The sequence below is a fragment of the Podarcis bocagei genome (genome assembly GCF_964188305.1).
Source record: "Podarcis bocagei genome assembly, chromosome: 13".
Lineage (NCBI taxonomy): Eukaryota > Metazoa > Chordata > Lepidosauria > Squamata > Lacertidae > Podarcis > Podarcis bocagei.
Genome location: NC_138138.1, coordinates 37696329 through 37723791, shown reverse-complemented (window position 1 = coordinate 37723791; position 27463 = coordinate 37696329). Strand labels below are relative to the sequence as shown.

The window sequence follows — 27463 nt, the reverse complement described above, 5'->3', positions numbered from 1 at the left end:
GAGTGTTTTTTTAGGTGGCGTAGAGGTGATGACCATGCTATCAGTCACAGAGAAATTGTACCAGTAAGGAAAGAAGGATGTTACAGAGAGTTGCTGGGCTTTAGAAGATGCAGACATTCACGGCATATTCAGTCAGTTGATGGAAGGCACTGAGGCAGAATAGGACAATCTACCAGCAGCAAAGCCCTCACCATGAAGTTTTCTTTCACCATCATCTTTTTGGGTTGGTATTGTAGAGGGGGAAATAGGAGGGTGGAAGGACCAGAGAACGGGATGCTAGTTTCTGTTGCTCAGTTATCTTTCCACTAATGGAATCATCTGCTTTTCCAGGATGGTGGCTGACTAGGAAGACATTGAAAGGTGAGCTGCGTCCAAGACAAAAGAACTTTAATATGTCTCGTAATCAGAATAAATGTGAATGTGAATAGAAGCTAAATGACATGCCTTTTCCTAACCAAATCTATTTTTGTCTTACACATGCATGAGAAGTTAAGATCTACCAACCTTCCTTGCTCTATGCACTCTTCAGAGACCACACCACTATGTTAAAGGTCTCGCTGCTGTTTCTCTCCCACTTCCTGGTCAGTTGGCAAGCTTTGTGTTTTGCCACTATTGCTGTGCCACTCATATCAATTTTACTAGTCTATTTGGACTAGCAGCAAAATGCACCAAAATTGGCACAAGCCCTGTGTGGATTGTGGATATTGGACAACCCAGATCCCAAGGCCTCACCTGAAAGAACCTACAGATTAGTCTGGGTACAGGGATGGGGGAAAACTTGGTCAACTGTGTTAAATCTATCTAATAATTCACATTTCTTCAAATCATGTGTGAACCAAAACACAGTCATTCTTTGAAATTCGTACTTCTCTGGATTTTGAAAGGCATTTCTCCAACCCAATAATGCTGATGAATTTTCTTGAAGAATTAATGAGGAGGCCATCTTGGCTGTGATTCCTGGAAGAATTGTTCCCTGCCTTGCAGGCCTTTCCCCCCTGACTCCAGCTACAAAAACTGAAGGTGTTGAAAAGACTCTTGGGTTGGAGTGTTGTTGGGTTTTTGTTGTTGTTGCTGTTACTGATATTTTGTAAATCTCCGGCTCTCTTTTTTTGCCCAGGACAATCTTATCCCAAGCCTTCCATCTCAGTGGTCCCCAGTAAAATTGTCCCCCTGGGAGGCAATGCTACCATCCGCTGCAAGGTGCGCAGCGAAGACTATGCACAAGCAACATTTGTTCTGTTCAGAGAACTGGATTCATCTTTGCATGCTTCAGTGGTCAAGAAGTCAGAGTGGAATGAGGTTGCATTTTTCTTCGCCAATGTCAAACTATCAGATGGTGGGAACTACCGGTGCCGATATTGCTTCAACTCTTTCTCTGGCGACAGCTGCTCACGTTTAAGTGACAGAGTAAAGGTCAAGATAAGAGGTGAGAGCTGGCTGAGTCAAATTTAGAGATGTACATGAAGTTTTCTAAACTTGAGTCTGGAAATGAGCTTGGGGGGGGGGATAAAAATAGAAGAGAATTTATGAAACCTAAGTTCTTCTCTGGCTCAGACTAAAATCTGAGCCAGGGAAGAATTCCTGTCTTCCCTCTCATCCTCCCTCTCAGCCTTTCTGAGCTCACAAATATATTGCCATCCTTCCCTTTGAAGCCTTACCATGTGGCAGCAGCACCACTGCAGCAGCCCAGCTGTGGGGGCTGAAGGAGAGGGGAAGAGAGTCTGTCTTATGCAGCTGTGCACTATGCCAAGACAAAAGATGCCATGGCCTATGGAAAATGCAGTATAGTTCCTAATCTATGCAAACCAAGGCTTTTTAGTGTATTGACACCAGCAATTTGGAACACTATTCCTACTGATGTCAGACAGGCACCTACAATCTCGATAGATTTCAGTCTGCTGAAAACACATTTGTTTCACCAAACATTTTAGAGAACTAAGTTGACTCAGTGTTGGTCATTTGTTCTGGATTTTATGCTTTTATAACTTTAAGATTTGAAAGTTTTATGGTGTTTCTGAATGATTTTACTGTACACCACCTTGATTTTCTTTCAATGACAGTTTATACACATTCTTCTAAAAAGCATAAGAACTAAAGAAGAGTCCTGCTGGAAGAGGCCAATAGGCCATCTAGTTAGTTCAGCTACTTGTTCTCACAGTGGCCAAACAGATGCCTCAATGGGCAACCCACATGCAGAAATCCTCTCCTCTCCTGTGATTTGTAGCATCTGCCCCCAGACCATGAAGGCAGAGCATAGCCATCGTGACTAGTAGTCTTATCTTCCATGAATCTATCCACTCTTCTTTTGAAGCTGTCCTAGTGGGAGACCATCACTGCCTCCTGTGGGTTCCATGAGTTCCACGGTTTGATTATGCACTGTGTGAAGAAGTCCTTTCTTTTACCTGTGCTGAATCTCCCACCATTCAGCTTCATGGGAAGCCCACAAATTCTAGCATTCTCATATATATGTACACTGTTTGAGTTTGTGTGTGTGTGTGTGTGTGTGTGTGTGTGTGTAGTTCTCCCAAGGGGTACTGTCAGGAGTGGAAAGGTCCTGTGAGCCAGTGTGGTGTAGTGGTTAAGAGCGGTAGACTCGTAACCTGGTGAACTGGGTTTGCTTCCCCGCTCCTCCACATGCAGCTGCTGGGTGACCTTGGGCCAGTCACACTTCTTTGAAATCTCTCAGCCCCACTCACCTAACAGAGTGTTTGTTGTGGGGGAGGAAGGGAAAGGAGAATGTTAGCCGCTTTGAGACTCCTTAAAGGGAGTGAAAGGCGGGATATCAAATCCAAACTCTTCTTCTTCCTCTTTCACTCTACCTCCTTCTCCAGCGATACATTAAATCAGGATGGGGAACCTGCGGCAGATTCCCCATCTTCCAAATCTCAGTTCTCTTTTCTTTCTCACCCAGCTCTGCATTTTCCCAAGCCTTCCATCTCAGTGAGCCCCAGTAATATCGTCAAGTTGGGAGGAAATGTCACGATCCACTGTAACAGTCAAGGCTACCAAGATGTAGAGTTCCAACTCTACAAAAAAGTGGGTCCATCTTTGTTTCATGTTGTAATGGAGAAAGACCGGCAAAAAGGGGTCATATTTGCTATTGCCAACGCCACACTATTCCACGGAGGAATCTACAGGTGTACATATTGTTTCAAGTCAACCTTCTGTGAACTGTGCTCAAATTTCAGCAACAGCATATATATCTACATAAGAGGTAAGGCTGTTTGTGTGCTTTACCACCCCACCACCCCCAAAATAAATGGCACTAACATGGATTTTGTATTCCCTGCAGCTGTATATCAAAGGGGAAAGCTGCATTAGCTAAAACATACAAGGTGTTTTTAAAAGAGGCTCTTTCCGATGCTATGCCAGCATTTGAGTATCATTAGCAATCTTCTCAGATGGTGCATTCCAGGCTAAAACACATTATTTGCTGCTGAATTTAGCAGGATATGTAGACACAGGCTGCCTACACACTGACCTCTCCAGGGTTTCAGACTCGGGGTATTTCCCAGTCATATGTAGTGATGCTGAGGACTGAACATGGCACCTTCTCCCTGCAAATCATTTCCCAGTAAGCTGTGGTCCATCAGGTCATGGACATAGGAATATGAAGAAGAATGGCAGCAAACAAAGGCTTGTTTCATTTAAGCAACTCTGGTTGAAACTGAAGTGCAGGATTAGGCCTTTAAGGGTTTTTTTAGTGAGAGTCTGTCCACCCTGTGAAAATAAATCCTGGTTTGGAGCTGCTTTAGGTTCTGAAATACTAGAACTACAGGCTATGGAGGAACCTTCTAAATACTGCACACATTCAGTTTATTTGCAGTGGTTCCCAGAGCTGCCCATAAGCCCCTGAAAGTTTTGAGATGGGACAGGCTTCAATTCTACCTTCTGACCATCAGGTGGCAAACGTCTACCAAAAATGGAATGGAGATAAACCACACTGTGATGCATGCAAGAATGGGAAAAAATATTTTGATTTTGGTTTGAAAGCCAAACTTTTGCATGAATGGAACTCTGTAACCTGATTGAATTATGCAAATATGTATATACTTCCTTTCTCTGCATTAATTTTGTGACTAGTGCTCATGCTTCCTTAATGCATATAATTCTTCTATGAATAATGGGGGGGGGGGTTGGCAGGGAAGAGGTACGAATGGCTGCCACTGAAATCCTGGCCATTAGAATTCTGGTTTAGCACTTTGGCTTCTGAGCTGGGACTTGACATTGCCCCAAACATATCAAATGCATGTATCAAAGTGAATTGGAAACCCACTTTTACCTGGCAAAACCTGAGATTCCCAGGATTTTTACAACTCATTGAAGAGTCAGGTGATAGCATTTCTCAGCAATGAAGTCTTTTTTAATTAAGGTATGTACATTGTTGCTGGTATTTTTTTAAAAGTATAATGTTATTTCAAATTTAATAGACTAGACCATAATGTAAACATAACTTTTATATGCACTGGGAAACAAACAAATAAATGTGCGATTGACTTTACTGTGATATTTGCTTTATTGCGGTGGTCTGGAACCAAACCCACAACATATCTCTGAGATATGCCTGTATTATAGTAGCAGAATGAGACTGGCTGAGTAGGAGATGAATTGACTGACATGGTCATTAGCAGGAGATATTCCTTGATTACCGTAAACATTGCTACTCCCTGCCTCCCCTTTTATTCCAACACGTAGATCCCAGCCTCTCCAAACCATCCATCAGAATGAGACCTGGGGACCCACTTGCTGAAGGCTTCAATGTCACCATCGAGTGTCACGGACCGGAGAATGGCCTGAACTTTTCTTTGCACAAGTCCAGCAACCTGATAGCATGGCAGATGGCAGAATCGGATGGAAACACATCTGAGTTCTCTCTTTCCATGATCAGGCTGGAGGATGAAGGGAATTATACCTGTCAGTATCACCGCAGAGGACATGCCTTTCAGTGGTCGGAGCCAAGTGACGCACTGGGGTTGGAAGTTGTGACAGGTGAGGAGCCTGGCTTTGTGACTTTGTTTTCCTTCCTTCTGTGTATATGGCAGGAGTTTGGGGAATTGTGATGACCAAAGCCAAATACCTCTATGGCGGAACCATGGTCACATGGCACAGAATGGAGTAACCAGGTGAATTGACTCCACTGGCAATGGCTAAGTATGTGTGGGTTCAGCCCCGACAAAAGAGCAGTGGCAAGAGAAATGGATGAACTATGCAGAACTGGCTAAACTGACATACAAATTGTGAGATAAGGACAACTATGACTTTAAAGAAGAATGGGAACTTTTTACAAACTACTTAAAAAGGCAACAAAATGAATTGGACTCCTTGGCAGGTTTTGAATAAACATACACAAATTTATTGATTGCTAACATAGTAGACAGATAATATAAGGATTTATGCAATTTTACAATTTGCAGAGAATAATATGTTGAGAAATCAGAGAGAGGAGCTGAGGGAAGTCTGAGGGGGGAAATGAATATGACATGTTTTGATATTTTGTTATGTTGAAATTGTTAATAAAAAAAATTTAAAAAGTAAGTGTGGGTTCAGGAATGAATAAGGAGGTGCATTTGAAGCCTGAGGGAGATGGAGACAGTCCTGGGAATTGTGGGAAGCATATGGTTGTATTTACATGATTGTGTTTGGGACCACGTTATCCCTCTTTGATATTCTGAAGTATTGGGGGTGGCTAACCCACAGCATGTGGATTATATCCAGTCCCACTAAACTTGTTCATTTACCGTATTTTTCGCTCTATAAGACGCACCAGACCACAAGAGGCACCTAGTTTTTGGAGGAGGAAAACAAGAAAAAATATATTCTGAATCTCAGAAGCCAGAACAGCAAGAGGGATCGCTGCGCAGTGAAAGCAGCAATCTCTCTTGCTGTTCTGGGTTCTGGGATAGCTGTGCAGCCTGCATTCGCTCCATAAGATGCACACACATTTCCCTTTACTTTTTAGGAGGGAAAAAGTGAGTCTTATAGAGCAAAAAATACAGTACTTAATATCCTGCCCTTCTACCTTCCTCTGCTGCCACCATCTCCACCAGTAGCTTCAGACTCAGGCTCAGGTTCCTCCAGGTCCTCTTCTTGAGTTCCTCATTGCAAGTCCTCACAATCTGCCAATGCATTCCCAACTGACCCCCCCAGGCAGTGCTGAACCTGACCTTCTGCTCTCTTCAGCCAGGACCATCCAACCAATCCATTGGTAGATGAAATTTCAGGCCCACATTATGGACCAGTAATTCTGAACGGAACACCCAGCAAGTGACCAATCATAAACTGACCACTTTTGGATGCTCCTGCAGTGACATAAAAAACTGGAACGCAACATGTATCCCTGCCATCTTATTAGTGGAGCTGTCAGTTGGTCCACTGCTTGCAGACTTAGTATGCTTTGTATCATCTCTCTGACTCTAGTCAGAAGTAAAAGGCAAGTGGAGTAGATTAGAAGGCTGCTTCCATTGGCAGGTAGATCCCGCAGGCTTTTCTTATGTTCTTAGAAATCAGAAGTAAGTCTCACTGGACTCGATGGGGCTAAGTATGCTGAGGGCTGGAAGTTAGAAAGTCAATTTGGAGGGATGGGAGGAACTCGACGACTCGAGAGAGTCAAAATATAGGTGATGAAAAGAAATGCAAAAAATGTATGGTGGTTTTTGAAAATGAAAATGTTAATAAATATTATTTTTTTTTAAAAAAAAGTATGCTGAGGGCCACAGCCTTGGAGTAATCTCCCTCCCCACCCTGCCTTCACCACAACCAACAATTGAGTAGTAGCTCTTCTCTGTCTCACCCTGCAGCAAACACTTTTACATCCATGGAGATCAACATCCGCCTGGGCGTTGCTGGCTTGGTCCTGCTTTCCTTGGTGCTGATTGTGGCTGAGTTCATGTGCAGCAGGCAAGGCTGAGAAGCTCTGACTCAACTCAGTTCCACAAGTCAAGACGCTTCCTTGAGGCATCCAAGACAAGCAAAGCCACAGGAATCCCATAGAGACTGGTTTCATTTCTTGTTCATCTGAAGGCCAAATTTCTATTCTGTGATAACACCAAGGAATCTGTTCATAAGGGGCTGGGGTGGGGTGAGAATACTTGAGGCTTCTGTTTTCTGTGCCTTTTTTTTTGAGCTTTTTATGTAAGTTTGGAACACTTAACTTACTGTTCAGCTAAGTCCTTCTCAGAGAAAACCCATTGAAATAACTGTAACTTATGATTGTATTCCTTGTCTGGGTGTTTTGCTTTTATTATTATTATTATTATTATTATTATTATTATTATTATTATTATTATTATTAATCTCTTATAGTAATCGTATCAAATGAAAAGCAATAAAAAGCATACCAGTCCATCTAAAACCAATGTGACTGTGAGTTAGGTAATTGCTTTTCTGTTGCTTTGAACTGTGATTGGGCAGCAGTAGCAAACTCCACGATGCCCATCCTCAGGGAGAAAGCAGCTCCTGAAATCCAGCGGGGGAAATGAGAGGATTTTCGGGGTATGAGAGCGGAAGACTGTTGTGTGGAGCCAGCATGGAAGAATGCTAGTGCATATCCCCTGAAGGAAATGAAAGATCCCTAGTTTAATTCAAGGGTGGCAAAGGCAGGGGGCAGGGTTTATAGGAAGGGTGGAAATGTCCAAAGCTATTGTGGGGTGCTATTTTAGGGACGGGGGTGGAGAGAGACCATTTTCAAAGCTCTGCGGAATACTACCTCCCTCTCTCAGAGTCTCTGAGATAACCTGATGCCCTGCCCTGTTATTACAGTGCCGCTGCACAATATTTGGCTTCAGGCATCAAAACATCTCAGGCCACTCCTGACATGAAGTCATTCTCAGAGGAGTTCCAGGAAGTCTGCCTCATCGTCCGCTCAGCCTGCAACGAAAGATGAATATAGACCCTTATTTTGTAGAAAGAGGAACCCTGCAGAGCCCCCTTGTATCACTTCTGTGTCTCCTAAATTTCCTCCAGCATAAGAATTCCTTAACGGACAACCTTCGCCTCGCCTCTCTGCGCGGAAGCCTTCTGCGCAGAGTGGGCGTGCCAAGCGGTGGTCCTCCACTCTCCTCACTTACTTCACTGGAAGAGTCTCAGAGCCTCCCCTCCGAAGTGATCTCTGCCTCTCCCTTCTTCCTGGTGTCACCTGGACTTCTTTCCCCAGAGGACGTCCTCTCTCTTCCCTTACTCGTTCCCTCTCCTGCAGAATCTGGGAGCCTAGCCTCTACACTCTGCTCCGATGTCAGTTCCCTGACATCCACCTCCCTCCCAGGACCCTCCCCCGTCCTTTCCTTGGACGGTGATGCAGGAAACCCCCGGAAGGAACTCTCCCCTCCATCTGATGATTCAAACACCCCTCTCCATTCGCTGCTGTCTCTTCTCTCTCCCCAATCTCCCCAGTCGGATTCTTCTTCGGATAACACCCCTTCCTCCTCTTCGTAGGAGGGAAACCTCACAAACTCTTCCTCCTCATCGGTGGTGCCAAATTGCTCTCCCCAGAACCTCTTTGGTGGTTTGGGCTTTCTCGGATACCTGCTATGAAACTCCTCCTGCAGATACTCATCCCTAATCTCTTCTGCTGGGACCCATGCGTTTTCCACTTCTGACTCCCCCTCCCACGCCACCAAGTATTCCACTCGCCCCCCTCTCCACCTGGAATCGAGGATTTCAGCTGCATGGCCACTGAGTTCCCTTTCCTCCATCTGTGGATGCAAGGGTGTTTCACTTTGCTGACCCAGAAATTCCCTCCCCTCCCTGAACGGTGAGAGTAAGGACCTGTGGAACACTGGGTGCAGTTTCATGTGAGACGGCAATTTGAGCCTAAAGGCCACCGAATTAACTTGCTGGGCTACTTTGAACGGTCCCCATCTCTTTGGCTGCAGTTTCTTACACCCTCCTTTGAACGGTAACCCTTTGGTAGACAACCACACCTGGTCCCCCACTCTTATGGTTTCCCCCTCTCTGCGGTTCTTGTCTGCCTGCCTCTTGTACTCTTCCTTTGCCCTTTCCAGGTTGATCTTAAGCTGTTGGTGTAAAGCCTCCATTTCTTCCACAAATTGTTCAGCTGTAGGAACACTCCACCTTCCCTCCCCCTCCCCTGGGAAAGCCCTGGGGTGACACCCGTAATTTGCCATAAACGGGCTCATCCCTGTGGACACATGTTCCGCGTTATTGTATGCAAACTCAGCCAGTTGGTTCAGTACTCTCGCCGTTCTCCAATATTCCAGGTTCTTGTGGTCAGTACACACCTGGACTTTGTGCTGTGCACCTATGAGAAAATGTCGCCATCGTTGAAAGGCCTCATGAATGGCCAGCAGTTCCCGATCATACACCGTATAGTTTTGCTCTGACTTGTTCAGCTTCCTGGAAAAGAAGGCACACGGCTTCCACTGTCCCCCATTTCCCGGCTGGAGCAATATGCTTCCTATCGCTCCGTCTGACGCGTCCGTGTCTAGCCTCATCGGCTTCCGCAGATCCACATGTAGGAGCTGCTCTACCGACGCGAAAGCCCTCTTAAGCTTTTCAAAGGACTGCTGGGCCTCTTCCGTCCATTCAAACTTCTTCTTACTGCTGAGACAATCCGTTATGGGTGCCGTTAGATGGGCGAAGTTCTTGATGAACTTCCTGTAGAAATTTGCAAACCCCAAGAACCTCTGCACATCCTTCCTGTTCTTGGGAGCCTTCCATTCTAGCACTGCCTGCACCTTGCCCGGGTCCATGGCCAAGCCCTTGTCCGACAACCTATAGCCAAGGAATTCCACCTCTCGAGCGTGGAATTGGCACTTCTCCAGTTTGACCCACAGCTGGTGCTCCTGCAGTCTCCTCAGCACTTCCCTGACGTCTTTTACATGCTGCTGCTCGTTCTCTGAGTAGATTAGGACGTCATCCAGGAAAGCTACACAATTCTTGTAGAGCAGGGACCCCAACACATGGTGCATGAAGCTTTGAAATGTGGAGGAGCCTGATTGGAGTCCGAAGGGCATAACTAAGTACTCAAAGGCTCCCAGAGGGGTGAACATGGTGGTTTTCCATTCATCCCCCTCCCTCATCCTTATCAAGTTGTATGCCCCCCCCGAAGGTCCAGCTTGGTAAAAATCTTCCCCTTCCTTACCCTGGCCAAGATGTCATCAATTCTGGGCATTGGGAAGGTCACTGGTTCCGGCACCCTGTTCAACCCGCGAAAGTCCACCACGAGCCTGGGCTCCTGGGAGTCTCGCTTGTCCACAAAGAACACTGGACTACCCCCCACCGCCCTTGATTCCCTTATGAACCCTTGTTTCAGGTTCTTGTCAATAAACTTCCGCAATTCCTGCATCTCCCTATCTGACATGGCGTACAGCTTACCCACTGGCAGCTGAGCGTCTGGGAGTAAGTTGATCTGGCAATCAAAGGGCCTGTGGGGTGGTAACCGATCCGCCTCCTTCTCGTTGAAGACTTCTTCCAAGTCCGCATACTGAGGCGGTACCTTCCCTCTTTCCCCTGCTGCCATCCCTGCCACCCTGGCTACTGCCATCCTCGGGCTTTCTCCTCCATGGCAGTGCTCTACGCAGTGGGCCGACCCAAAGGTGACTGTTCGCTGGTGCCACCCTACTACTGGGTCGTGCAGTGACAGCCAACTCATTGCCAGTATGATGGGTGGTCGTGCTAAGGCGGCTACGTGAAAGGCAATTGTCTCTGTGTGTCTGGAAACTGTCATTTTCATGGGAGGGGTCTGGTGGGTCACTTCCCCTCCCAAGAGTTCTCTCCCATCAATCGTGGTTACTTGCAGGGGATGTTCTAGAGGCACCACCTGTAGCTGGTGTTCTAGCGCAAAATCCTTGCTAAAGAAGTTGCAAGAGCTGCCTGAATCCAGCAGCGCCTTCACGGGGTGTCCGTTTGGGAGTTCTAGCACCACCTCTATGGCGATGGCTGCTCGGGGAGGGTCTGGTTTGGGCACTTCTACTGGTTGCTCGCCTGGCTGCTGTGCCCGCCTTCCTGCAGCCAAGCACTGCCGTTTCCCGGCGCCTCTTTCCTTTCCTCCTCACTCCCCACTGCCCCCACCATTCCTTGCCACGCCTTCTTCTGAGGGCATACTCTGGCAAAATGTCCCGGCTGCTGGCATAGGAAACACTTCTTACTTGTTTTCCCCTCCTTCTTCCGCACCTCGCTGGAGTTTGAAAACCCGCGCGCGCACGCTCCTCCAATCTCCATTGGCTCCTCGGGTGGCGCCGTAGACACTGGCATGTCTGGAATGCGGTTGTCATGCCAACGCTCTGCTCTCCCTTCCCGCCTTTCCAGCGCGCGCGTCTCTTGCCTGACTCGTACAGCGAGCGCCAACTTGGTCAGCTGGTCCATCGATTCCGGGCGGGGTGAGCGGGAAAGTTCGTCTCTCACCCAAGGGGATAAGCCCTCCTCAAATAACATTTGTACTGGTTCGGAACTCAGATCCCACCCAAGTTTATGGATCAACATCGCAAATCTCGACCAGTACTCTCTCACTGACTGGTTCCCTTGTTTGCACCCCATCAGTTCTTTACGAGACATACTTTGTTGAACATCACTCGCGAACATGTGGTCCATGGCGCTAAAAAACTTTCTCACGTCCTTCAGAGCCGCGTTCTCCGCCGCCATTAAGGGTCGGACCCAATCTCTGGCCCTCCCTTCCAGGTGCCCCACCACGAAAGCGACTCTCCCCGCCTCGTCGGCCAAGTCATCATGCTGCAGATCCAGCGCATACTGCACCTCTGTCTTAAAAGCGTTATAATCTGTGGGGTCGCCCCCAAACTTCTGCACTAGTCCCGATACCTTTCTTGCGATTGGGGTAATCTTCCCCTGGGCATCATGGGTCCTCCTTTCATCCAGCCGCGCCACTAGTAGAGCCAGTTGCTGTTCCAAGTCTCGGTTTCTCTCCTCCAGACTCTGCCCTCCTTTGGCTCCCTCTCCTGTGCCGGCTCCTCCAGTTTGACTCATGACTGTGCCCCTGTCCTCTTGCACACAAGCAACGTAAATGACTGACGGATTGCTATCATGGGAATTGGGGTTGCTTGTGTGTAACCTCCAGCCGTTCCCAACTGCTTGGGGTGGTTGCGTCTTTCCCCGGCTGAGCAGCCCTTATGCGCTGCTGCTCAATCGCTGGCAGCATCCGTCAGTGGGTGTCTCCTAAATTTCCTCCAGCATAAGAATTCCTTAACGGACAACCTTCGCCTCGCCTCTCTGCGCGGAAGCCTTCTGCGCAGAGTGGGCGTGCCAAGCGGTGGTCCTCCACTCTCCTCACTGACTTCACTGGAAGAGTCTCGGAGCCTCCCCTCCGAAGTGCTCTCTGCCTCTCCCTTCTTCCTGGTGTCACCTGGACTTCTTTGCCCAGAGGACGTCCTCTCTCTTCCCTTACTCGTTCCCTCTCCTGCAGAATCTGGGAGCCTAGCCTCTACACTCTGCTCCGATGTCAGTTCCCTGACAGCAGACAATACTGGGCTCAATGGACCCACTGACTCACTCATTCTGAGGCAGCTTCCTGAGCTCCTTGCTTTGCTAAGTCTGAGGTCTCTCAGTAACCTTCTACTTTTGTTAACGGAGAAAAATCGAAGGAAGTAGATTAAAATTTGACTTTCATTTTATTTTAACAATACTACTGAGATGCTCTCTCTCTCTGAGAACTAGAAAAATTAAAAATAGGAGTTGTGTTCCACGTCAAACACTCAGCCCTTCACTTCCTCTGGTTTAGCAACCATCAGATAGATGCAAACTAATAAGGGATGTGGTTGATCAGGCAGCTGTGGAAACGGAAGAAAGACCACAGCATTGGCCGATCAGAGAGGAATCATTTCTTCTGCAGAAGAGCTGCATCACAGAACATTGCTGGGTTTCAGCGGCAACAGCCTCCAGCTGAGATCTTCACTCGGGAGACAGCAGAATTAGGAGCAAACGGAACAAACAGCTGGCTACAGAAGCCACGCCATGAAATTCCCTTCCAGCATCCTCTTTCTAGGTTGGTCTCACTCCTTGGAGGGCGGTGGGGTCAGAGTGTTGGTTTCTATTTCCCTCACTGAGCAGCAACTGCAGTCACAAGACATTGTTTTGCATTCCACAGTCCAAGTTACTGTTGGATTCCCATGGGAATGGGAGACTGGATGTGACGTACACTGGTTTCCTGTATTTCACTGTTCTCTCGGTTTCTTTGTTAGAGAGACAGTTGCTTCTCTGCTCCCGGCAGAGGCAGCATGGATGTTTGTATTCTCTCAGCATAGAGTGTAAATAAAATAAAATTAGCAATGTAGCACATTTACCTGCTTATCCTTCTGCTGTGTGGACTACTCTGCTTAGGCTCAAGATAAGATGAGCATGTATCAGCTTCAGATGGGCCGAAGTTGGTCAAAATCTCACACAGAGTGTTTGCAAGAGCAGGCCTGGAAGATTGGAGGCCCGGCTTCCATTTCTGTTGCTCAGATATCTGGACTCTAAATGGATCCTCTCCTTTCCAGGGTGTTGGCTGACCAGGCAGTGGCAGATCTCGAGAGGTGAGTGTCAGTCAGCCGTGAGAATGGTGATAAAAAATAGGGGGTGAGAAGAATGGGAACTACATGCCGTAGACTCCTCCAACCAGGACTACTTTTCTCATGGTAGACTTTATCTGTCTCATATTCAAGGCTTTTTTCCAGTCGGAACTCAGTTCCGGCATCTTTTAGGTGGGGGCAGTTGCCATTATCAGAGAACAAGGGAGGCTTTCATGGTGATTTCCGGTACCTCTTTTTCTAGAAAAGTTGAACTGCCCTTATTTATTTGTCTCTAGACAACCTGTCAAGGAAACCGTCCTCCCAGTTATCCACTTCAGTTTATTTCTCTTGGGTGCAAGGGCTGTTTAGACACAGGGATCCTTAGTCCTGCCCCTCCCACTGTAAACATCACTAGATACTAAGGGAGAATCTTCTCTTTCATTGCCTCCCGGCTGCATGAATCGCAACTGGCGCTGTCCTTCCTGTCTCCTGTGTCTTGGCTTATGCAGGAGAGTGAGCAACCGAGTGACATAAAGGACCTTAGGTTATATATCAATTGGAAAATGTCACAGATTAATACACGTACCACACTTTTGTGGATTTTTGTACCCTGATACAAGTCTACAGGTCTCCCATTGCTACTGCTCTGCCTTCCAAATCTGACTCCTGTTATCTTTCTTTCCCAGGACAGCTTTATCGGAAGCCTTCCATCTCAGTGAGACCAAGTCCTCAGGTCATCCTAGGTGAAGATTTCTATATCCACTGTGAGACTGAAAATAACTCAGAAGCAACCTTCTACCTTGTCAAGGAAGGGAGTTCAGCAGCTGTGGATTCTAAGACTGCCTCACAGTATACAGATTTCCCCCTTTCTAATGCCAAACATGTAGAACCCAATGGCGGGTTCTACAAGTGCAAATATTGCTTTAATGAATATAAATGCTCAGATTTCAGCGATAATGTTTATGTCAACATAACAGGTGAGAGTTTTGCTCTGTCCTTAGACCTATTCATGAGCAGGGCATACAGTAGTTACGTTGAAAGCTAAGCAGTTTCTCGTTTTAAGCCCTAACCCTAATGTCCCCACTCCTTCAGGCAACAATCACATGCTACATGTGGTTGTCTGCAGAGAATCCAATGTGTGGACACATATGTACGGACTCTGCGTGATTGCGACTGGTTACATATGTCTAGGTGGGAATGTCTCTACAGACAACCCCATGGAGCACATGGGTGTTGCAGAAAGACAGGAGGCGGCCACCCTGTGTCACCATTTGAGGCAAAATGGGAATGTGCCTCTTCTTGCACGCCCCCAACTTCCGTTCCTGCCAGAATGCCCCCTCCCTTCTTGCCAAATGCGACAAGAGTCAGGCCGTTGCACATGGCATTGCCACTCATCTTCTCTGTCCCAGGTCAACAGATATTCCAAGAGCAAGTTTCCTATTTTACAGAGGGACACAGTTGCAGATGTTCCACCTTCTGAATATCAGCCCTCTTTCTTTTCCAGGAGACCTTTCTCCAAAGCCTTCCATCTTTGTGAGGCCCAGTCCTCTTGTCATCCCAGGGACACAATTCTTCATCCACTGTAGAAATGAATATCGTAGAAATGAATACCTTGAACAAGCAACTTTCTATTTCTTCAAGGAAGGGACTCCGGGGCATTTGTCTTCTAGGCCTGATTCATTAAATCCTGCATTTCTCATTCCTAATGCCAAGCAAACAGATGGAGGGATCTACTGGTGTTCATATTGCTTCAGTCAAGACCAAGTTAAAAAATGCTCAGGTTCCAGCGACAGAGTTCACGTCAACATAACAGGTGAGGGCTCAGCTCTGTCTTGGTGTGCCAGTTTCACAAATGATACTAAAGTGGAGGTTGAATTTATTGCATCTTCAACCAGAAGGAAATGATGCATTGCCTAACATATCTCTCATTCTCTTTCTGTATTACATTCCTATAAGATTGTAGTTCTGCCTTCTGCTGAATGTTGGAGTTGCACCAGCCTTTAAACACCCCTCTTCTTCTCTTTCCCATTCAGAGCATTTCTATCCCAAACCTTCCATTTCAGTGAGTTCGCATGAAATAATTGCCCTGGGGGAAAATGCAACCATCCACTGTAAGAGTGAAGAGAACCCAATGGCAGAATTCACTCTGCTGAGAGAAGATTCTCGGGCTAACCGTGAGATCCAGAAGATGGAACCAGGCAGTATTTTATTTCCCATTCTCAATGCTAAACGAACTGATGGGGGGATCTACTTTTGCACCTATTGCTTCCAATCAGACTTGGACTTCAATCAGCGATGCTCAAACTACAGTGACAGAGTGTACATCAACATCACAGGTGAGATTCTGTCTTGGGTCGCATCCACACCAAAGACTCTTATACCACTTTAGCAGTCATGGCTTCCTCCATGTAGTTTGGGAACTGTAGTTTCACCAAAAGGTTAAAGTCTCTGTCAGAGAGTCCATTGCCAGTGTGATGAAGAGGTTGATGATTCTGGATGACATTGAACCACACTCTTTGCCAACTAACTTACCTCACATGGTTGTTGTGAGGACAAAATGAGGTAAAAAACCATTATGCTGGCTTGAGTGTCTTGGGATATAGTTAAAAAAATAATGATTAATTAGCTAATTACTTGTCTTAATATATCTTAATATACTGTTGGGGAAATGTATGTTTATATACCATTTTCTATTTTGAAAAGCAGAGGCACTCAGGTGCATAGTCCATAATCCAAGTTAACATATTTTTGTTATGGTGGCAATGCATTATTTTGGAAGCTGCACATTAGGTAGATCTGCCTTTAAGTCTCTGTTAAATCAAATTTCTCATCTGCCTTTTCTTCATTCCATCACCTGAAAATGAAGCAGAAATTGTTATTTTTTGGGGGGCCAATTATATGGCATTGGCACATATTGGCTCAGGCCTCTGGTGAAGATGAATGGTTTGACTCAGTATAAAGCACATTTTCTTATGCACTCTGCATTATTAGTTCCCCAGCTACTGGTTTTGATGGGGCAGGGATAATATTCAGGGAACTAGCATATGTTTCAGCCTCCCTTCCTGCCCTCTAGCTTCAGAGATTGTGGTTCACGTTGCCCATACTTTCAAACATGTCTTTGCACCATTAATGGGTATAAAGATGGGAGGAGAGAGATGAAGCTGAAATAATTTGGATGATAAAGTATTTGGATGCTACTCTCTTTGCACAGTGTGCCTGCACAGTATATCCAGTATATGTCTATTGAAGGTGGTTTTGTGCATAACAAACAGGTCTTTTGATCTGATGCAAATTAGCAGGATGCATTAAATGCACCACAAGCAACATGTCTCAATCCTTTCTTGGCTGTTTCTATCTTTTATTTTTCCTAACACTAGATCCCTGGCTTTCTAAACCTTCCATCACTCTGACACCAACACAGCAGATTTCTACGGGGATGAATGTCAGCATTGAGTGTCAGGGGGCAGAGAGTTATTTGACCTTCTCCTTGTTCAAATCAAACAACCTGATAGCATCACAAAAGGCAGAAAAAAACAGAAATGCAACCAAGTTCTTTTTCTCTGAAGTGAGGTTGGAGGATGGAGGGAGCTACACCTGCCGATTTTACCACAGAACTGACTCCTTTCTTTGGTCAGAGTCAAGTGATCCCATGGAACTGGTTGTGACAGGTGAGGAGCTTCCATAGGTCTTTCTCCCACCTTTCTTCTAACTCTCACTCTCTGTGCATGAGCTCTAGAGATTATGGCTGCCAAAGCCAAATACCACCCTAGGCGATCTTGATCCACATTACAAGGAATGGAGGAACTGGGTGTTTGGGTTTGCATCAGCAACGGGTTACTAGAGGCTAGATCAGAAATGAAGATGATTGCATCCAAGGTGAGGTGCATAGGAGATGGAGGTACATGGAGATAGCAGGAAGCCCATCTCAATATTCACTTAAAGTAAAGGTAAAGGGACCGCTGACCATTAGGTCCAGTCGTGGCCGACTCTGGGGTTGTGGCGCTCATCTTGCTTTATTGGCCAAGGGAGGCGGCGTACAGCTTCCGGGTCATGTGGCCAGCATGACTAAGCCGCTTCTGGCGAACCAGAGCAACGCATGGAAATGCTGTATACCTTCCCGCTGGAGCAGTACCTATTTATCTACTTGCATTTTGACGTGCATTTTGACGTGCTTGCATTTTGACGTACATTCTTGAATAAGACACATGAGAGGTAGGGTGCTGGAGTGGTGACTTGTAGAACTTAAGAAGGAAGCTGAAACGTCAGGTGGATGACCTTTTCATAGACATAGGGCAGTATGAAAGAACTGCTTCCCCACAGAATCCAGGGCCAGCCCTACTGTTAGGCAGAGTAAATCAGCTGCCCTGCCTGAGACAGAAGATGCAGTGGAAGAGAAGTGTTAGAGGACAGAGTTGGGTGCCATACCACCTCCCACAGTGCAAGCTCTGCATAACCTAGAGAAGCTGGTGAGTTTTGGTACATGGAGTGGAAGGGAGGAATAGCACCCCCTTGTCCCTCACCTCAGGCAGAAAAATATATTCGGCTGGCCCTGCATCCAGTTGGAAAATACATGTGATTTAATCAACCATCTTGCTGGGACCAGTCACATAGATCATTCCAGCTTCAAAACTGGTGCTCTCCTTTCTGTAATGGCAGCAGTCACCCCACCCAATTTGCTGTGGATTGGGATTGTTTCATCTGCACATATATTCCCAGTGTAAAGGAAAGAGTGTGTGTGTGTGTGTGTGTGTGTGTGTGTGTGTGTGTGTGTGAGAGAGAGAGAGAGAGAGAGAGAGAGAGAGAGAGAGAGAGAAAGAGAGAGAGAGAGATGGATGGATGGATGGATGGATGGATGGATGGATGGCAGGCATACACACCATTTAAAGCACATGACTCATTCAAAATAATCCAGAGAACTGTGGTTTGGTAAAGATGCTGGGAATCATACGTCAGCAGCAGAGCAGCCCATAGGGAAGATGCAGGTGTTACAAGAACTACTGAGGGAAAAACTGGACAATGCTGAGACTGCGTACAAGAAAAGCACTGATGAGCTTAGACAACAGGGGGAGGAGATCAAAGTTGGGGATAAGGTATGGGTGTCGATGAAGGACTTGCCAACAAAGGGGAGGTGCAGGAAGTTAGAGGCGAGGCGGTTGCGGCCCTTTGGTTGGCACCTCTGGTTATGAACTTAATTTGTTCCGGAGGTCTGTTCTTAATCTGAAACTGTTCTTAATCTGAGCTACCTCTTTACCTAATAGGGCCTCCCACTGCTGCTGCCCTTTTATATGGCTTCACTTGGGTCACACCTATCTACCTGGTCACACTCAGAGGGAGTGGCTCCCAACAGGTATTGCAGGAAGTCCTCCCTTTTTGGAGTCACCTTCCTCTGTGTGTCCATTCTAGGAAACAAGGAATGCTGGACTTGACTGCTCTATGTCTACACCCCACATTTCCAAGGAAGGTACTTGCTACCTTTTGGACTCTGTTCTCTTTTGACTCTTCCTCAAGCTACTGCATCTCTGAGTGATGATAGAGCTGCTTTTTAAAACAAAAAAAACTTGCTTACCAGAAATTTACACAAACCGATGAATATGGGCTGCATTGTAGCAGTTCCCAAACTCCCCTCTTCTGGTCATGGATCAGATGAAAATTGGTGAGAGTCTTGGAGGATGACTTAATTCATTTTATGCCTGTTGTAGCTGTTGTAATACACTGTGCCGGATGTCGCAAGATTTGTAGGTGTGTGTTTTTTTCTCAGACAGGCCTCAGACCCCCCTAAATGAAGCTCATGGGCAGGCAGCCACTCAGGGACCACAGCTGGATAACCCCTGCTCTGTTGGATAATGTCAAAGCAGATTCATCCAGCACTGCCGTTTGAATTTTTGTACAAACTCACTCTATTCGATTCTCCAGCTGCAGGTGAAAGCCTCCTATTTGACAGAAGGAGGCTGTTGCAAGTGTTTCACCTTCAAACCACCTTCCCATTCTCTTTCTTGATCAGAACAATATCCTGAGCCCTCGATTACAGTGATTCCCAGTCCTAATGTCGCCTTTGGAGGGAATTTCTACATCCAATGTCGGAGTCCACATTACGGAGCCACCTTTGATCTCTACAAGGGAGAACCTGCAAAGTATGTGCGATCTGAGAAATCTTCGTCTTATACAGTGGATTTTTTCATTTCTGAGGCCAAACTAGAACATGGAGGAATTTATCATTGTAGGTATTGCTTCAATGGCCCATGTTCATATCTAAGTGACAGACTTTACATCAACGTAACAGGTGAGGGCTTGGCAGAGTCTCTGTGTGACAGTTTTACAAATGACGCTAAAATGGGTGTTGGGTTTACTCCATTTGACAATCAAATGGGGGGGGGGGAAGTGCACTGATTGAACTATATAACTGAACTGATCGAAATATGTACCTATCAAAAGGGATTCTTTATCTCCATTTCTATTTAATTGTTAGTATTTTATTCCAGATTAAAATGCATTCTCTGTAACCAAAGTCGTAATGGAATGCAGATTGTGTAGCACACTATATAATCCCCTGCTCTGCACTCCATTTGTCACACACCCAGGCCCTAGTCAACGGCCAAGGCAATGGATGTTACTATATAACCTGAAGCCTACAATGGAGAGTCCACAGCAATCCTACCCCAATAGGTTCTGTCCCTCTCCCAGGGCATCTCTGCTGTGCAGCTTGCCTTCCCTGTCAAGGCTCACATCCCACCTGTGTTCCCTGCCAACTAATCTCCTGAGTAATGGCATACAGTGGTACCTCAGGTTAAGTACTTAATTTGTTCCAAAGGTATGTTCTTAACCTGAAACTGTTTTTAACCTGAAGCACCACTTTAGCTAATGGGGCCTCCTGCTGATGCCGCGCCACTGCTGCACAATTTCTGTTCTCATCCTGAAGCAAAGTTCTTAACCCGAGGTAATATTTCTGGGTTAGCGGAGTCTGTAACCTGAAGCGTATGTAACCCGAGGTACCACTGTAAATGCATCCTATCAATATTCACACTCTGAATAGCATATGGTTTTCTATGTTCCCAATAGCATTTTACAAAGCCGGACTATTGTGTAAGATCAAAGGATTAAGCATCCCTCTTTTTCTCTTTCTCCCCCTGGATAAGCTTCTCCCAAACCTTCCATCTCAGTGAGCCCAGGTGAGGTGATTGCTCTGGAAGGAAATGCCAGCATCCACTGTAAGACCGAAAAACAGCAAGAGGCAGAGTTTACTCTACACATTAAAAATTCTTCAAATACTTATGAAAGCAAGAAGATGGGGTTGGGAGAAGTTCTATTTCCTATTATCAATGCCAAAGAATCAGATGGGGGCATCTATCGCTGTAGCTATTGCTTAAAGCTTGAGAACACTCAAGCATGCTCAAATTACAGTGATGAAGTACACATCAAAGTAACAGGTAAGAAGATCCTGTCTTAATCCTTGTACAGAGTGGTGCCTCGCAAGACGAAAAGAATCCATTCCGCGAGTCTCTTCGTCTAGCGGGTTTTCTGTCTTGCGAGGCATTCGTCTTGCGGGGCACCACTGTATGCATCTTTTGCAAATTGCACCAATACAGGTTTTAATTTGCTGCAATTGTAAATGGAAACATGTGCTGGCTCCACCATTCCTTAGTTTTAAAAGGAGGTATCTCTTCACGTCACAGTTGGGTATCATTTCAACATTTGTAAATGGATTCCCTGACTTCTACAGCATCCTTCCTCTCTGTCTCCTGGCCCCGCACCTCTCCAACTCCCTCTTCTGCCTCTATTTCTGAACTGCCCTCTGCCGCAGACTCTTCCTGCTCACTAAACCCTGCACCTGTGTATGACCCTTCCTCCTCACAGTCGGCTCTTCCTCCCTCTGACCACTCCTCATTGTCACACCACCAGTTCCCTGGCTCTGAGCCATCTTCCCATGGGGGCTCCCTGGGGGAGTGCTGGTGCCCCCCACCTCTCCTCTGCATCCAGACAGTCCATGAGTCTTTATAAAGATATTGAACAACACTGGGCTTGTGAGCATTAAATGCCTGTTTGCAGATAGTAAACTCAGTCCTTCACAGCAGAATGCAGCAGAAGCAATTGTGATTGGAATAGTAACAGCAAAGGTTTTATTTATAAAGCAAATAACAAAACAATAAGACGACTCTCACATCCATCTTCTTCAGCAGAGGAGCAGAGAGAATGGAGAGAGGGAGGAGACATTTAAATAGTTCCAATACTCATACATCAATTAAGTAATTAAAGGCAACCCGCAACATTATGCAATATGAGAATGAGACATTACAACACTAACACCCTCCCCTTTTCATGGTAACATTGCCTTATCATCTAGTACATCTGTACATATAGACCCAGTTGTTGTTTATTTACAACCTTCGACAACACGTCTCTGGGGGAAACAGAGGCTTCCTTCCTTCCTGTACTGAGAGTGATGGAAGCCCCTCCTGTCCTGTAATCCTGGCTGTACATCTCCAAGAGAGCGTGAGTGAGACAGAGGCAGCTTCAGAGGAACTGCAGCCTTTAGACATGGCTCCTGAGGGGGATGGGCAAATTGCCCCCGAGTCCCCACAGACACGATGAAGGAGTAGGGTCCAGGCTTGGCATCAGTCCAACAGGAGGAGGGGTGGCAGATGGAGGATATCCTGTTGGCGAAGAACCCGCCCTTTAGTGAGCTCAAAGTCGTCATTGTCAGATGATTGAGCTGTGAGCTCAGACTGAAACTACTGTGTAAAGGTAAAGGACCCCTGACCATTAGGTCCAGTCATGGCTGACTCCGCGGTTGCGGCGCTCATCTCGCTTTATTGGCCGAGGGAGCTGGTAACCAGCATGACTAAGCCACTTCTGGCTAACCAGAGCAGCGCACGGAAATGCCATTTACCTTCCCACCAGAGTAGTACCTATTTATCTACTTGCACTTGACGGGCTTTCGAACTGGTAGGTTGGCAGGAGCAGGGACCAAGCAACGGGAACTCACACCATAGTGGGGATTCGAACCACCGACCTTCTGATCGGCAAGTCCTAGGCTCTGTGGTTTAACCCACAGCGCCACCCGCGTGTAAATACTACTGTGTAAATACTAATAAATCTAAGCGCAATTAAACTGCCAGCTTGCCGCATCTTTGGTATGAGAGGGACATTGTAAATCCTGACATTTATTTATGCAATATATATGTGATAAATAATAGCACAAAGCCAGCAGTACACACACCATGTGCCAGTAGAAACCAATTCATCAGTTAAAATACTCACAAGTTAATACAGTGATCCAACAGAATAGTTAAAAATTCACATGGTGGATAGTTGACCATCTATTTGAGCTATGATACATTCCACATTAGTGTGATTTTTGTAGTGGTGCTGCCACTTCCTTGCTTGTGAGTTTCACAATGCTGGCACCACCATGAAGTGCTGTGCAGCTTGCCTTCCCTGACAGGAGTCTCATCCCACCTGTGTTCTCTGCCAACTAATCTCCTGAGTAATGGCATAAATGCAGCCTATCGATATTCACACTCTGAGTTCCATGTGGTTTTCTATATTCCACAATAGCCTGCAAATCTTTCCCATTTTACAAAGCCAGACTATTGTGTAAGATCAAAGGATTAAGCATCCCTCTTTTTCTCTTTCTCCCCCTGGATAAGCTTCTCCCAAACCTTCCATCTCAGTGAGCCCAGGTGAGGTGATTGCTCTGGAAGGAAATGCCAGCATCCACTGTAAGATCAAAGAACAGCAAGAAGCAGAGTTTACTCTACACATAAAAAATTATTCAAATACTTATGAAAGCAAGAAGATGGGATCAGGAGAAGTTCTATTTCCCATTATCAATGCCAAAGAATCAGACGGGGGCATCTACCGCTGTCGCTATTGCTTAAAGCTCGAGAACACTCAAGCATGCTCAAATTACAGTGATGAAGTACACATCAAAGTAACGGGTAAGATCCTGTCTTAATCCTTGTATGCATCTTTTGCAAATTGCACCAATACAGGTTTTAATTTGCTGCAATTGTAAATGAAATTGGAAACATGTGCTGGCTCCACCAAGCCCCAAAGGTTCTTCATGTGGCTTTTATTGACCTTAAGCAGGCATTTGATCGAATCTCTAGAAAGCAGCTATGGACAAAACTGGCTGCTACAAAGATCGATCGTCGTCTCCTTCATCTGATTATCAGCCTCCATACAAACACCTTTCTGAGAATCAGGCTAGACAATAAAGGCCTAGTCTCCAACCCCGTTACCACCACTAGAGGGGTAAGACAGGGTTGTCTACTGGCCCCAGCATTGTTTAATTTTTACATTAACTCACTGGTGACTCACATGGCCAATGATGCTTTCCACCCCCCCAAATTAGCAGGCCCATCTCTGAATGTTCTTCTGTATGCGGATGACGCCGCACTTCTTGCCAGATCCCCTATTGGACTGAGGAGAATGTTTCAAGCTCTACATGAATACTGTGATCAGCATGAGCTCCAGCCCAACTATGCTAAGACCAAGATCATGGTCTTCTCTGCCCAACCGAGGCTCCATCGATGGTCCCCCTAGAGCAGGTTAACTGCTTTAAATATCTGGGACAAGTAATACGGTCAAATAGGTCTTTTTCTGGCTCATAGAGACTATATAACAACCAACGCATTTAAAGCAGCCATCCAGATTAGATCTCTATATGCTAAGAATAAGGCTCAATCAGTGAAGATAGCTTTGAGACTCTTTCAAATGAAAGTCCTCCCCCTTCTTTTAGTGAGCATCTCTTTAGGCTCCCGTAGGGATTTTTTGAAACTGGATTCTATCCAAACGCGATTCCTTAGAGCCATCCTTAGGATTCCCTCCTCGGTAGCGGGTGCGGTTATGAGATTAGAGGTCGGCTGGCAAGCTCTACGGTATGTGGCCTTGAAGACGAAGCTCTGGCTATGGCTCAAGCTTTGTTTTAAACCAGTAGGTATTGCCCCCTTGATATTGAGGGACGATTTCCAATCATCGTGGGAAAGGGAGGTCATTAACGAGGTTCAATCCTGCGGATTGTCTCACCTTTACTTTGAGTCTATGACGTACAATCAAGCTAGAGCTGTGATCTCCCGGAGACTGAGTGACATTGCCAGACAAGAGGACATAGCCCAGGTAAAACCAGGGATGTTCCTAGGGGACCAGATTTATCGGACTATACCAGCCCCCTACCTTGCAGAAATCCACTATGTGGAATACCGCAGACTTCTTACAGCAGCTAGATTAAATGTCCTTGACTCTGTGATATTGTGGGGAAGGTACAGGGGAGTACCATACGCCCAGAGAACCTGTCATTGTGCCATGGGTGTGGTTGAGTCCACCAAACACATTCTCTTGACTTGCCCTTCTTATGCAGAGCTTAGACAAAATTTTATAGACCCACTTCTATGTCAATTTAGCTTCCTACCCGGAGAAAACCAGGTTTTACACTTGCTGAATAATGTCACCAGAGCTATACCTTCCTTGGTGGCCAAATTTCTTTTTTTAGCTTTTAAGCGTCGCAAGACTATAATTGACTGTATTGATATGGGGCTATCTGTTTAGCCCATTTTAGTGTTGGCTAAGTTCTAAAATCTTCCTGGATGTTTTAACTGTGTATTGACAAATGTACTTTTTTCTGACTGACGGTCGAATAAAAGGTTGATGATGATGATGTGCTGGCTCCACCATTCCTTAGTTTTAAAAGGAGGTATCTCTTCACATCACAGTTGGGTATCATTTCAACATTTGTAAATGATGGATTCCCTGATTTCTACAGCATCCTGCCTCTCTGTCTCCTGGCCCTACACCTCTCCAACCCCGTCTTCTGCCTCTAATTCTGAACTGCCCTCTGCCCCAGACTCTTCCTGCTCACTAAACCCTGTCACCTGTGTATGACCCTGTGTATGACACAATGCCGGCACCACCATGAAGTTATTCCACCATTTAAATCCCTTTATTCTAAGATTTTTCAGGCTTGTTCCATGTTTTTGTTGCTTACTGCTTGTGGTGTCTTTTTGTTGTTGATTTGCATGTAAACCAGCAATACACTATTGCTGCTATTTTCTTTGGGGTTGATTCCAATAATTCATTTTGCAATCTTTCCTCACCCCACTTCACCCCACTGTCTCAACTTTAATCTTCAATCTTAGGGGGTTGGGGGTCAATCTATGGGAAGCTTTATTATCCAGCTTCCTCTTAGTGACTACATGGTTGGTTCAGTTCTGCCCCACCCTCAAAACATCCTGCTTTAGGAACCTCCTCTGACAAAAGTTTTGCTTCCACAACATTTTCCATGGTTGCAGAGGAGGCCAGTGAACAGGGATGTCTTTTCGATCCAAACCCATCCATTAGATCAAGGATTAGGCTAGCAGTCTTAGTTGTACAAAATAGGAATGCATTTCTTGCATATATTATACAGTGGTACCTCTGGTTACGAACTTAATTTGTTCGGGAGGTCTATTCTTAACCTGAAACTGTTCTTAACCTGAGCTACCTCTTTACCTAATAGGGCCTCCCACTGCCGCCGCGCCGCTCCCGCTTGATTTCTGTTCTCATTCTGAGGTAAAGTTCTTAACCCGAGGTACTACCTCCAGGTTAGCGGAGTCTGTAAGCCAAAGTGTTTGTAACCCGAGGTGTTTGTAACCCGAGGTACCACTGTATATGATTTGCCTAACTCTTACTGCATTTTTTTGGTCAAATTTCCATCAGAACATGGTACGTGTGCTGTTGATCCTTTTTTTACAATACGTATTATATTCTGGATGGGACTTCCTTTGTTGATATAGTCCCTTTTAAGGCTAGCTTGTGGGTTGTATGGGAGGTTGTTAGAAATTCTGGAATGTTGAGCTCTAATGCAGATGTTCCTCATTAAGGTCTCAAGGCCAGTGCTGAATGTTTATCAAAGACCTGTGATGGGAACAGGTGTTGATTCTTTTGGGATGGAGAGGGTGAGCACCATAATTAGCACTCACTTAAATCTGGGTGGGGCTGGTATGAGGGAGCTTTCATCCTGAAGGGATGATCAGTGCCTGTTTGGACCTTAGATTGTCTTATGCCTTCCTGCTCAGCCTGCTACGATTTGCGTGTTTTGTGTCAGCCAGCTAAATGAGATAGTTTTGTTATTTTCTTGGCTTCTGAGCAGTCCTAAATTGTGTAATCATGTGAAGTTTTTGCTTTTAACAAAGTCTTGTTTTTAAAAACAAAGGTTCTTTTTATGAGAACTGAGACCATCTCCCTCCTCACCCTGCCTTCACCACAACCACCAATTGAGTAGTAACTCTTCTCTGTCTCACTCTGCAGCAAACACTTTTACATCCATGGAGATCAACATCCGCCTGGGAGTTGCTGGCTTGGTCCTGCTTTCCTTGGTGCTGATTGTGGCTGAGTTCATGTGCAGCAAGCAAGGCTGAGAAGCTCTGACTCGACTCAGTTCCACAAGTCAAGACCCTTCCTTGGGCATCCGAGACAAGCAAAGCCACAGGAATCCCATAGAGACTGGTTTCATTTCTTGTTCATCTGAAGGCCAAATTTCTATTCTGTGATAACACCAAGAACCTTTTCGGAAGTGGCTGGGGTGGAGTGAGAATACTGGAGGCTTCTGTTTCTGTGCTTTTTTTGGCAGCTTTTAAAAAAAGTTTGGACAGGGCCGTCTAAAGCATATCCAGCGCCGTGGTGCAAAGATCCCTGCCCCCCCCCCCGTTTCCCAGAGTTGTTAACCTCCTTTTTTTAGGAAGGGAAGACCAGCAGCAGCAGAGGAACCTCTTGGGGCGGGACGGCGCTGCTGGCGACACACCCAGCTTTGCGGGGCTGAAGGAGGAGGGCAATGGTTGGGGGGGGCTGGCTGCTTCGTGCTGCAGTGGCCACGGCAGGCAGAGGCTCCGGGTGCAGCGCTGCTTGGGTGCAGCATGGTGGAGGCAGGTGAGGGCAGTGAGTGGGCCGGGGGAGCCAGCCCTGTGGAGAGCCATTGTGCCTGATGCCCAGCTCAAAGACGAAGACAGCTAGCAGGAGGGGCACTGCGCGTTCCT

General features: G+C 46.2%; 2 protein-coding genes across 3 annotated transcripts in view; both read left to right on the top strand.

The window, feature by feature from the left end:
- LOC308571551 (T-cell-interacting, activating receptor on myeloid cells protein 1-like) lies at positions 1-27267 on the top strand. Of its 2 annotated transcripts, none has more exons than XM_081167147.1 (5): positions 1-360; positions 1118-1426; positions 2912-3214; positions 4696-4989; positions 26739-27267. In XM_081167147.1, exons 1-5 carry the CDS (start codon positions 309-311, stop codon positions 26846-26848), a joined length of 1068 nt encoding a protein of 355 aa, XP_081023273.1. In that variant the 5' UTR covers positions 1-308; the 3' UTR covers positions 26849-27267. The 2 variants fall into 2 exon arrangements, with proteins under 2 accessions (XP_081023273.1, XP_081023274.1); XM_081167148.1 differs by lacking the exon at positions 26739-27267 and adding an exon at positions 6798-7221.
- Positions 12602-27463, top strand: part of LOC308571526 (immunoglobulin superfamily member 1-like) — a 37529-nt gene continuing 22667 nt past the window's right edge. Inside the window, exons 1-9 of the mRNA XM_081167087.1 lie at positions 12602-12952; positions 13446-13481; positions 14144-14434; positions 14962-15270; positions 15491-15793; positions 16835-17125; positions 19459-19737; positions 20591-20881; positions 23102-23392. Of these exons, the coding sequence (XP_081023213.1) occupies positions 12922-12952; positions 13446-13481; positions 14144-14434; positions 14962-15270; positions 15491-15793; positions 16835-17125; positions 19459-19737; positions 20591-20881; positions 23102-23392 (2122 nt within the window). The 5' untranslated portion in view covers positions 12602-12921. The remainder of the gene's footprint in view (positions 12953-13445; positions 13482-14143; positions 14435-14961; positions 15271-15490; positions 15794-16834; positions 17126-19458; positions 19738-20590; positions 20882-23101; positions 23393-27463) is intronic.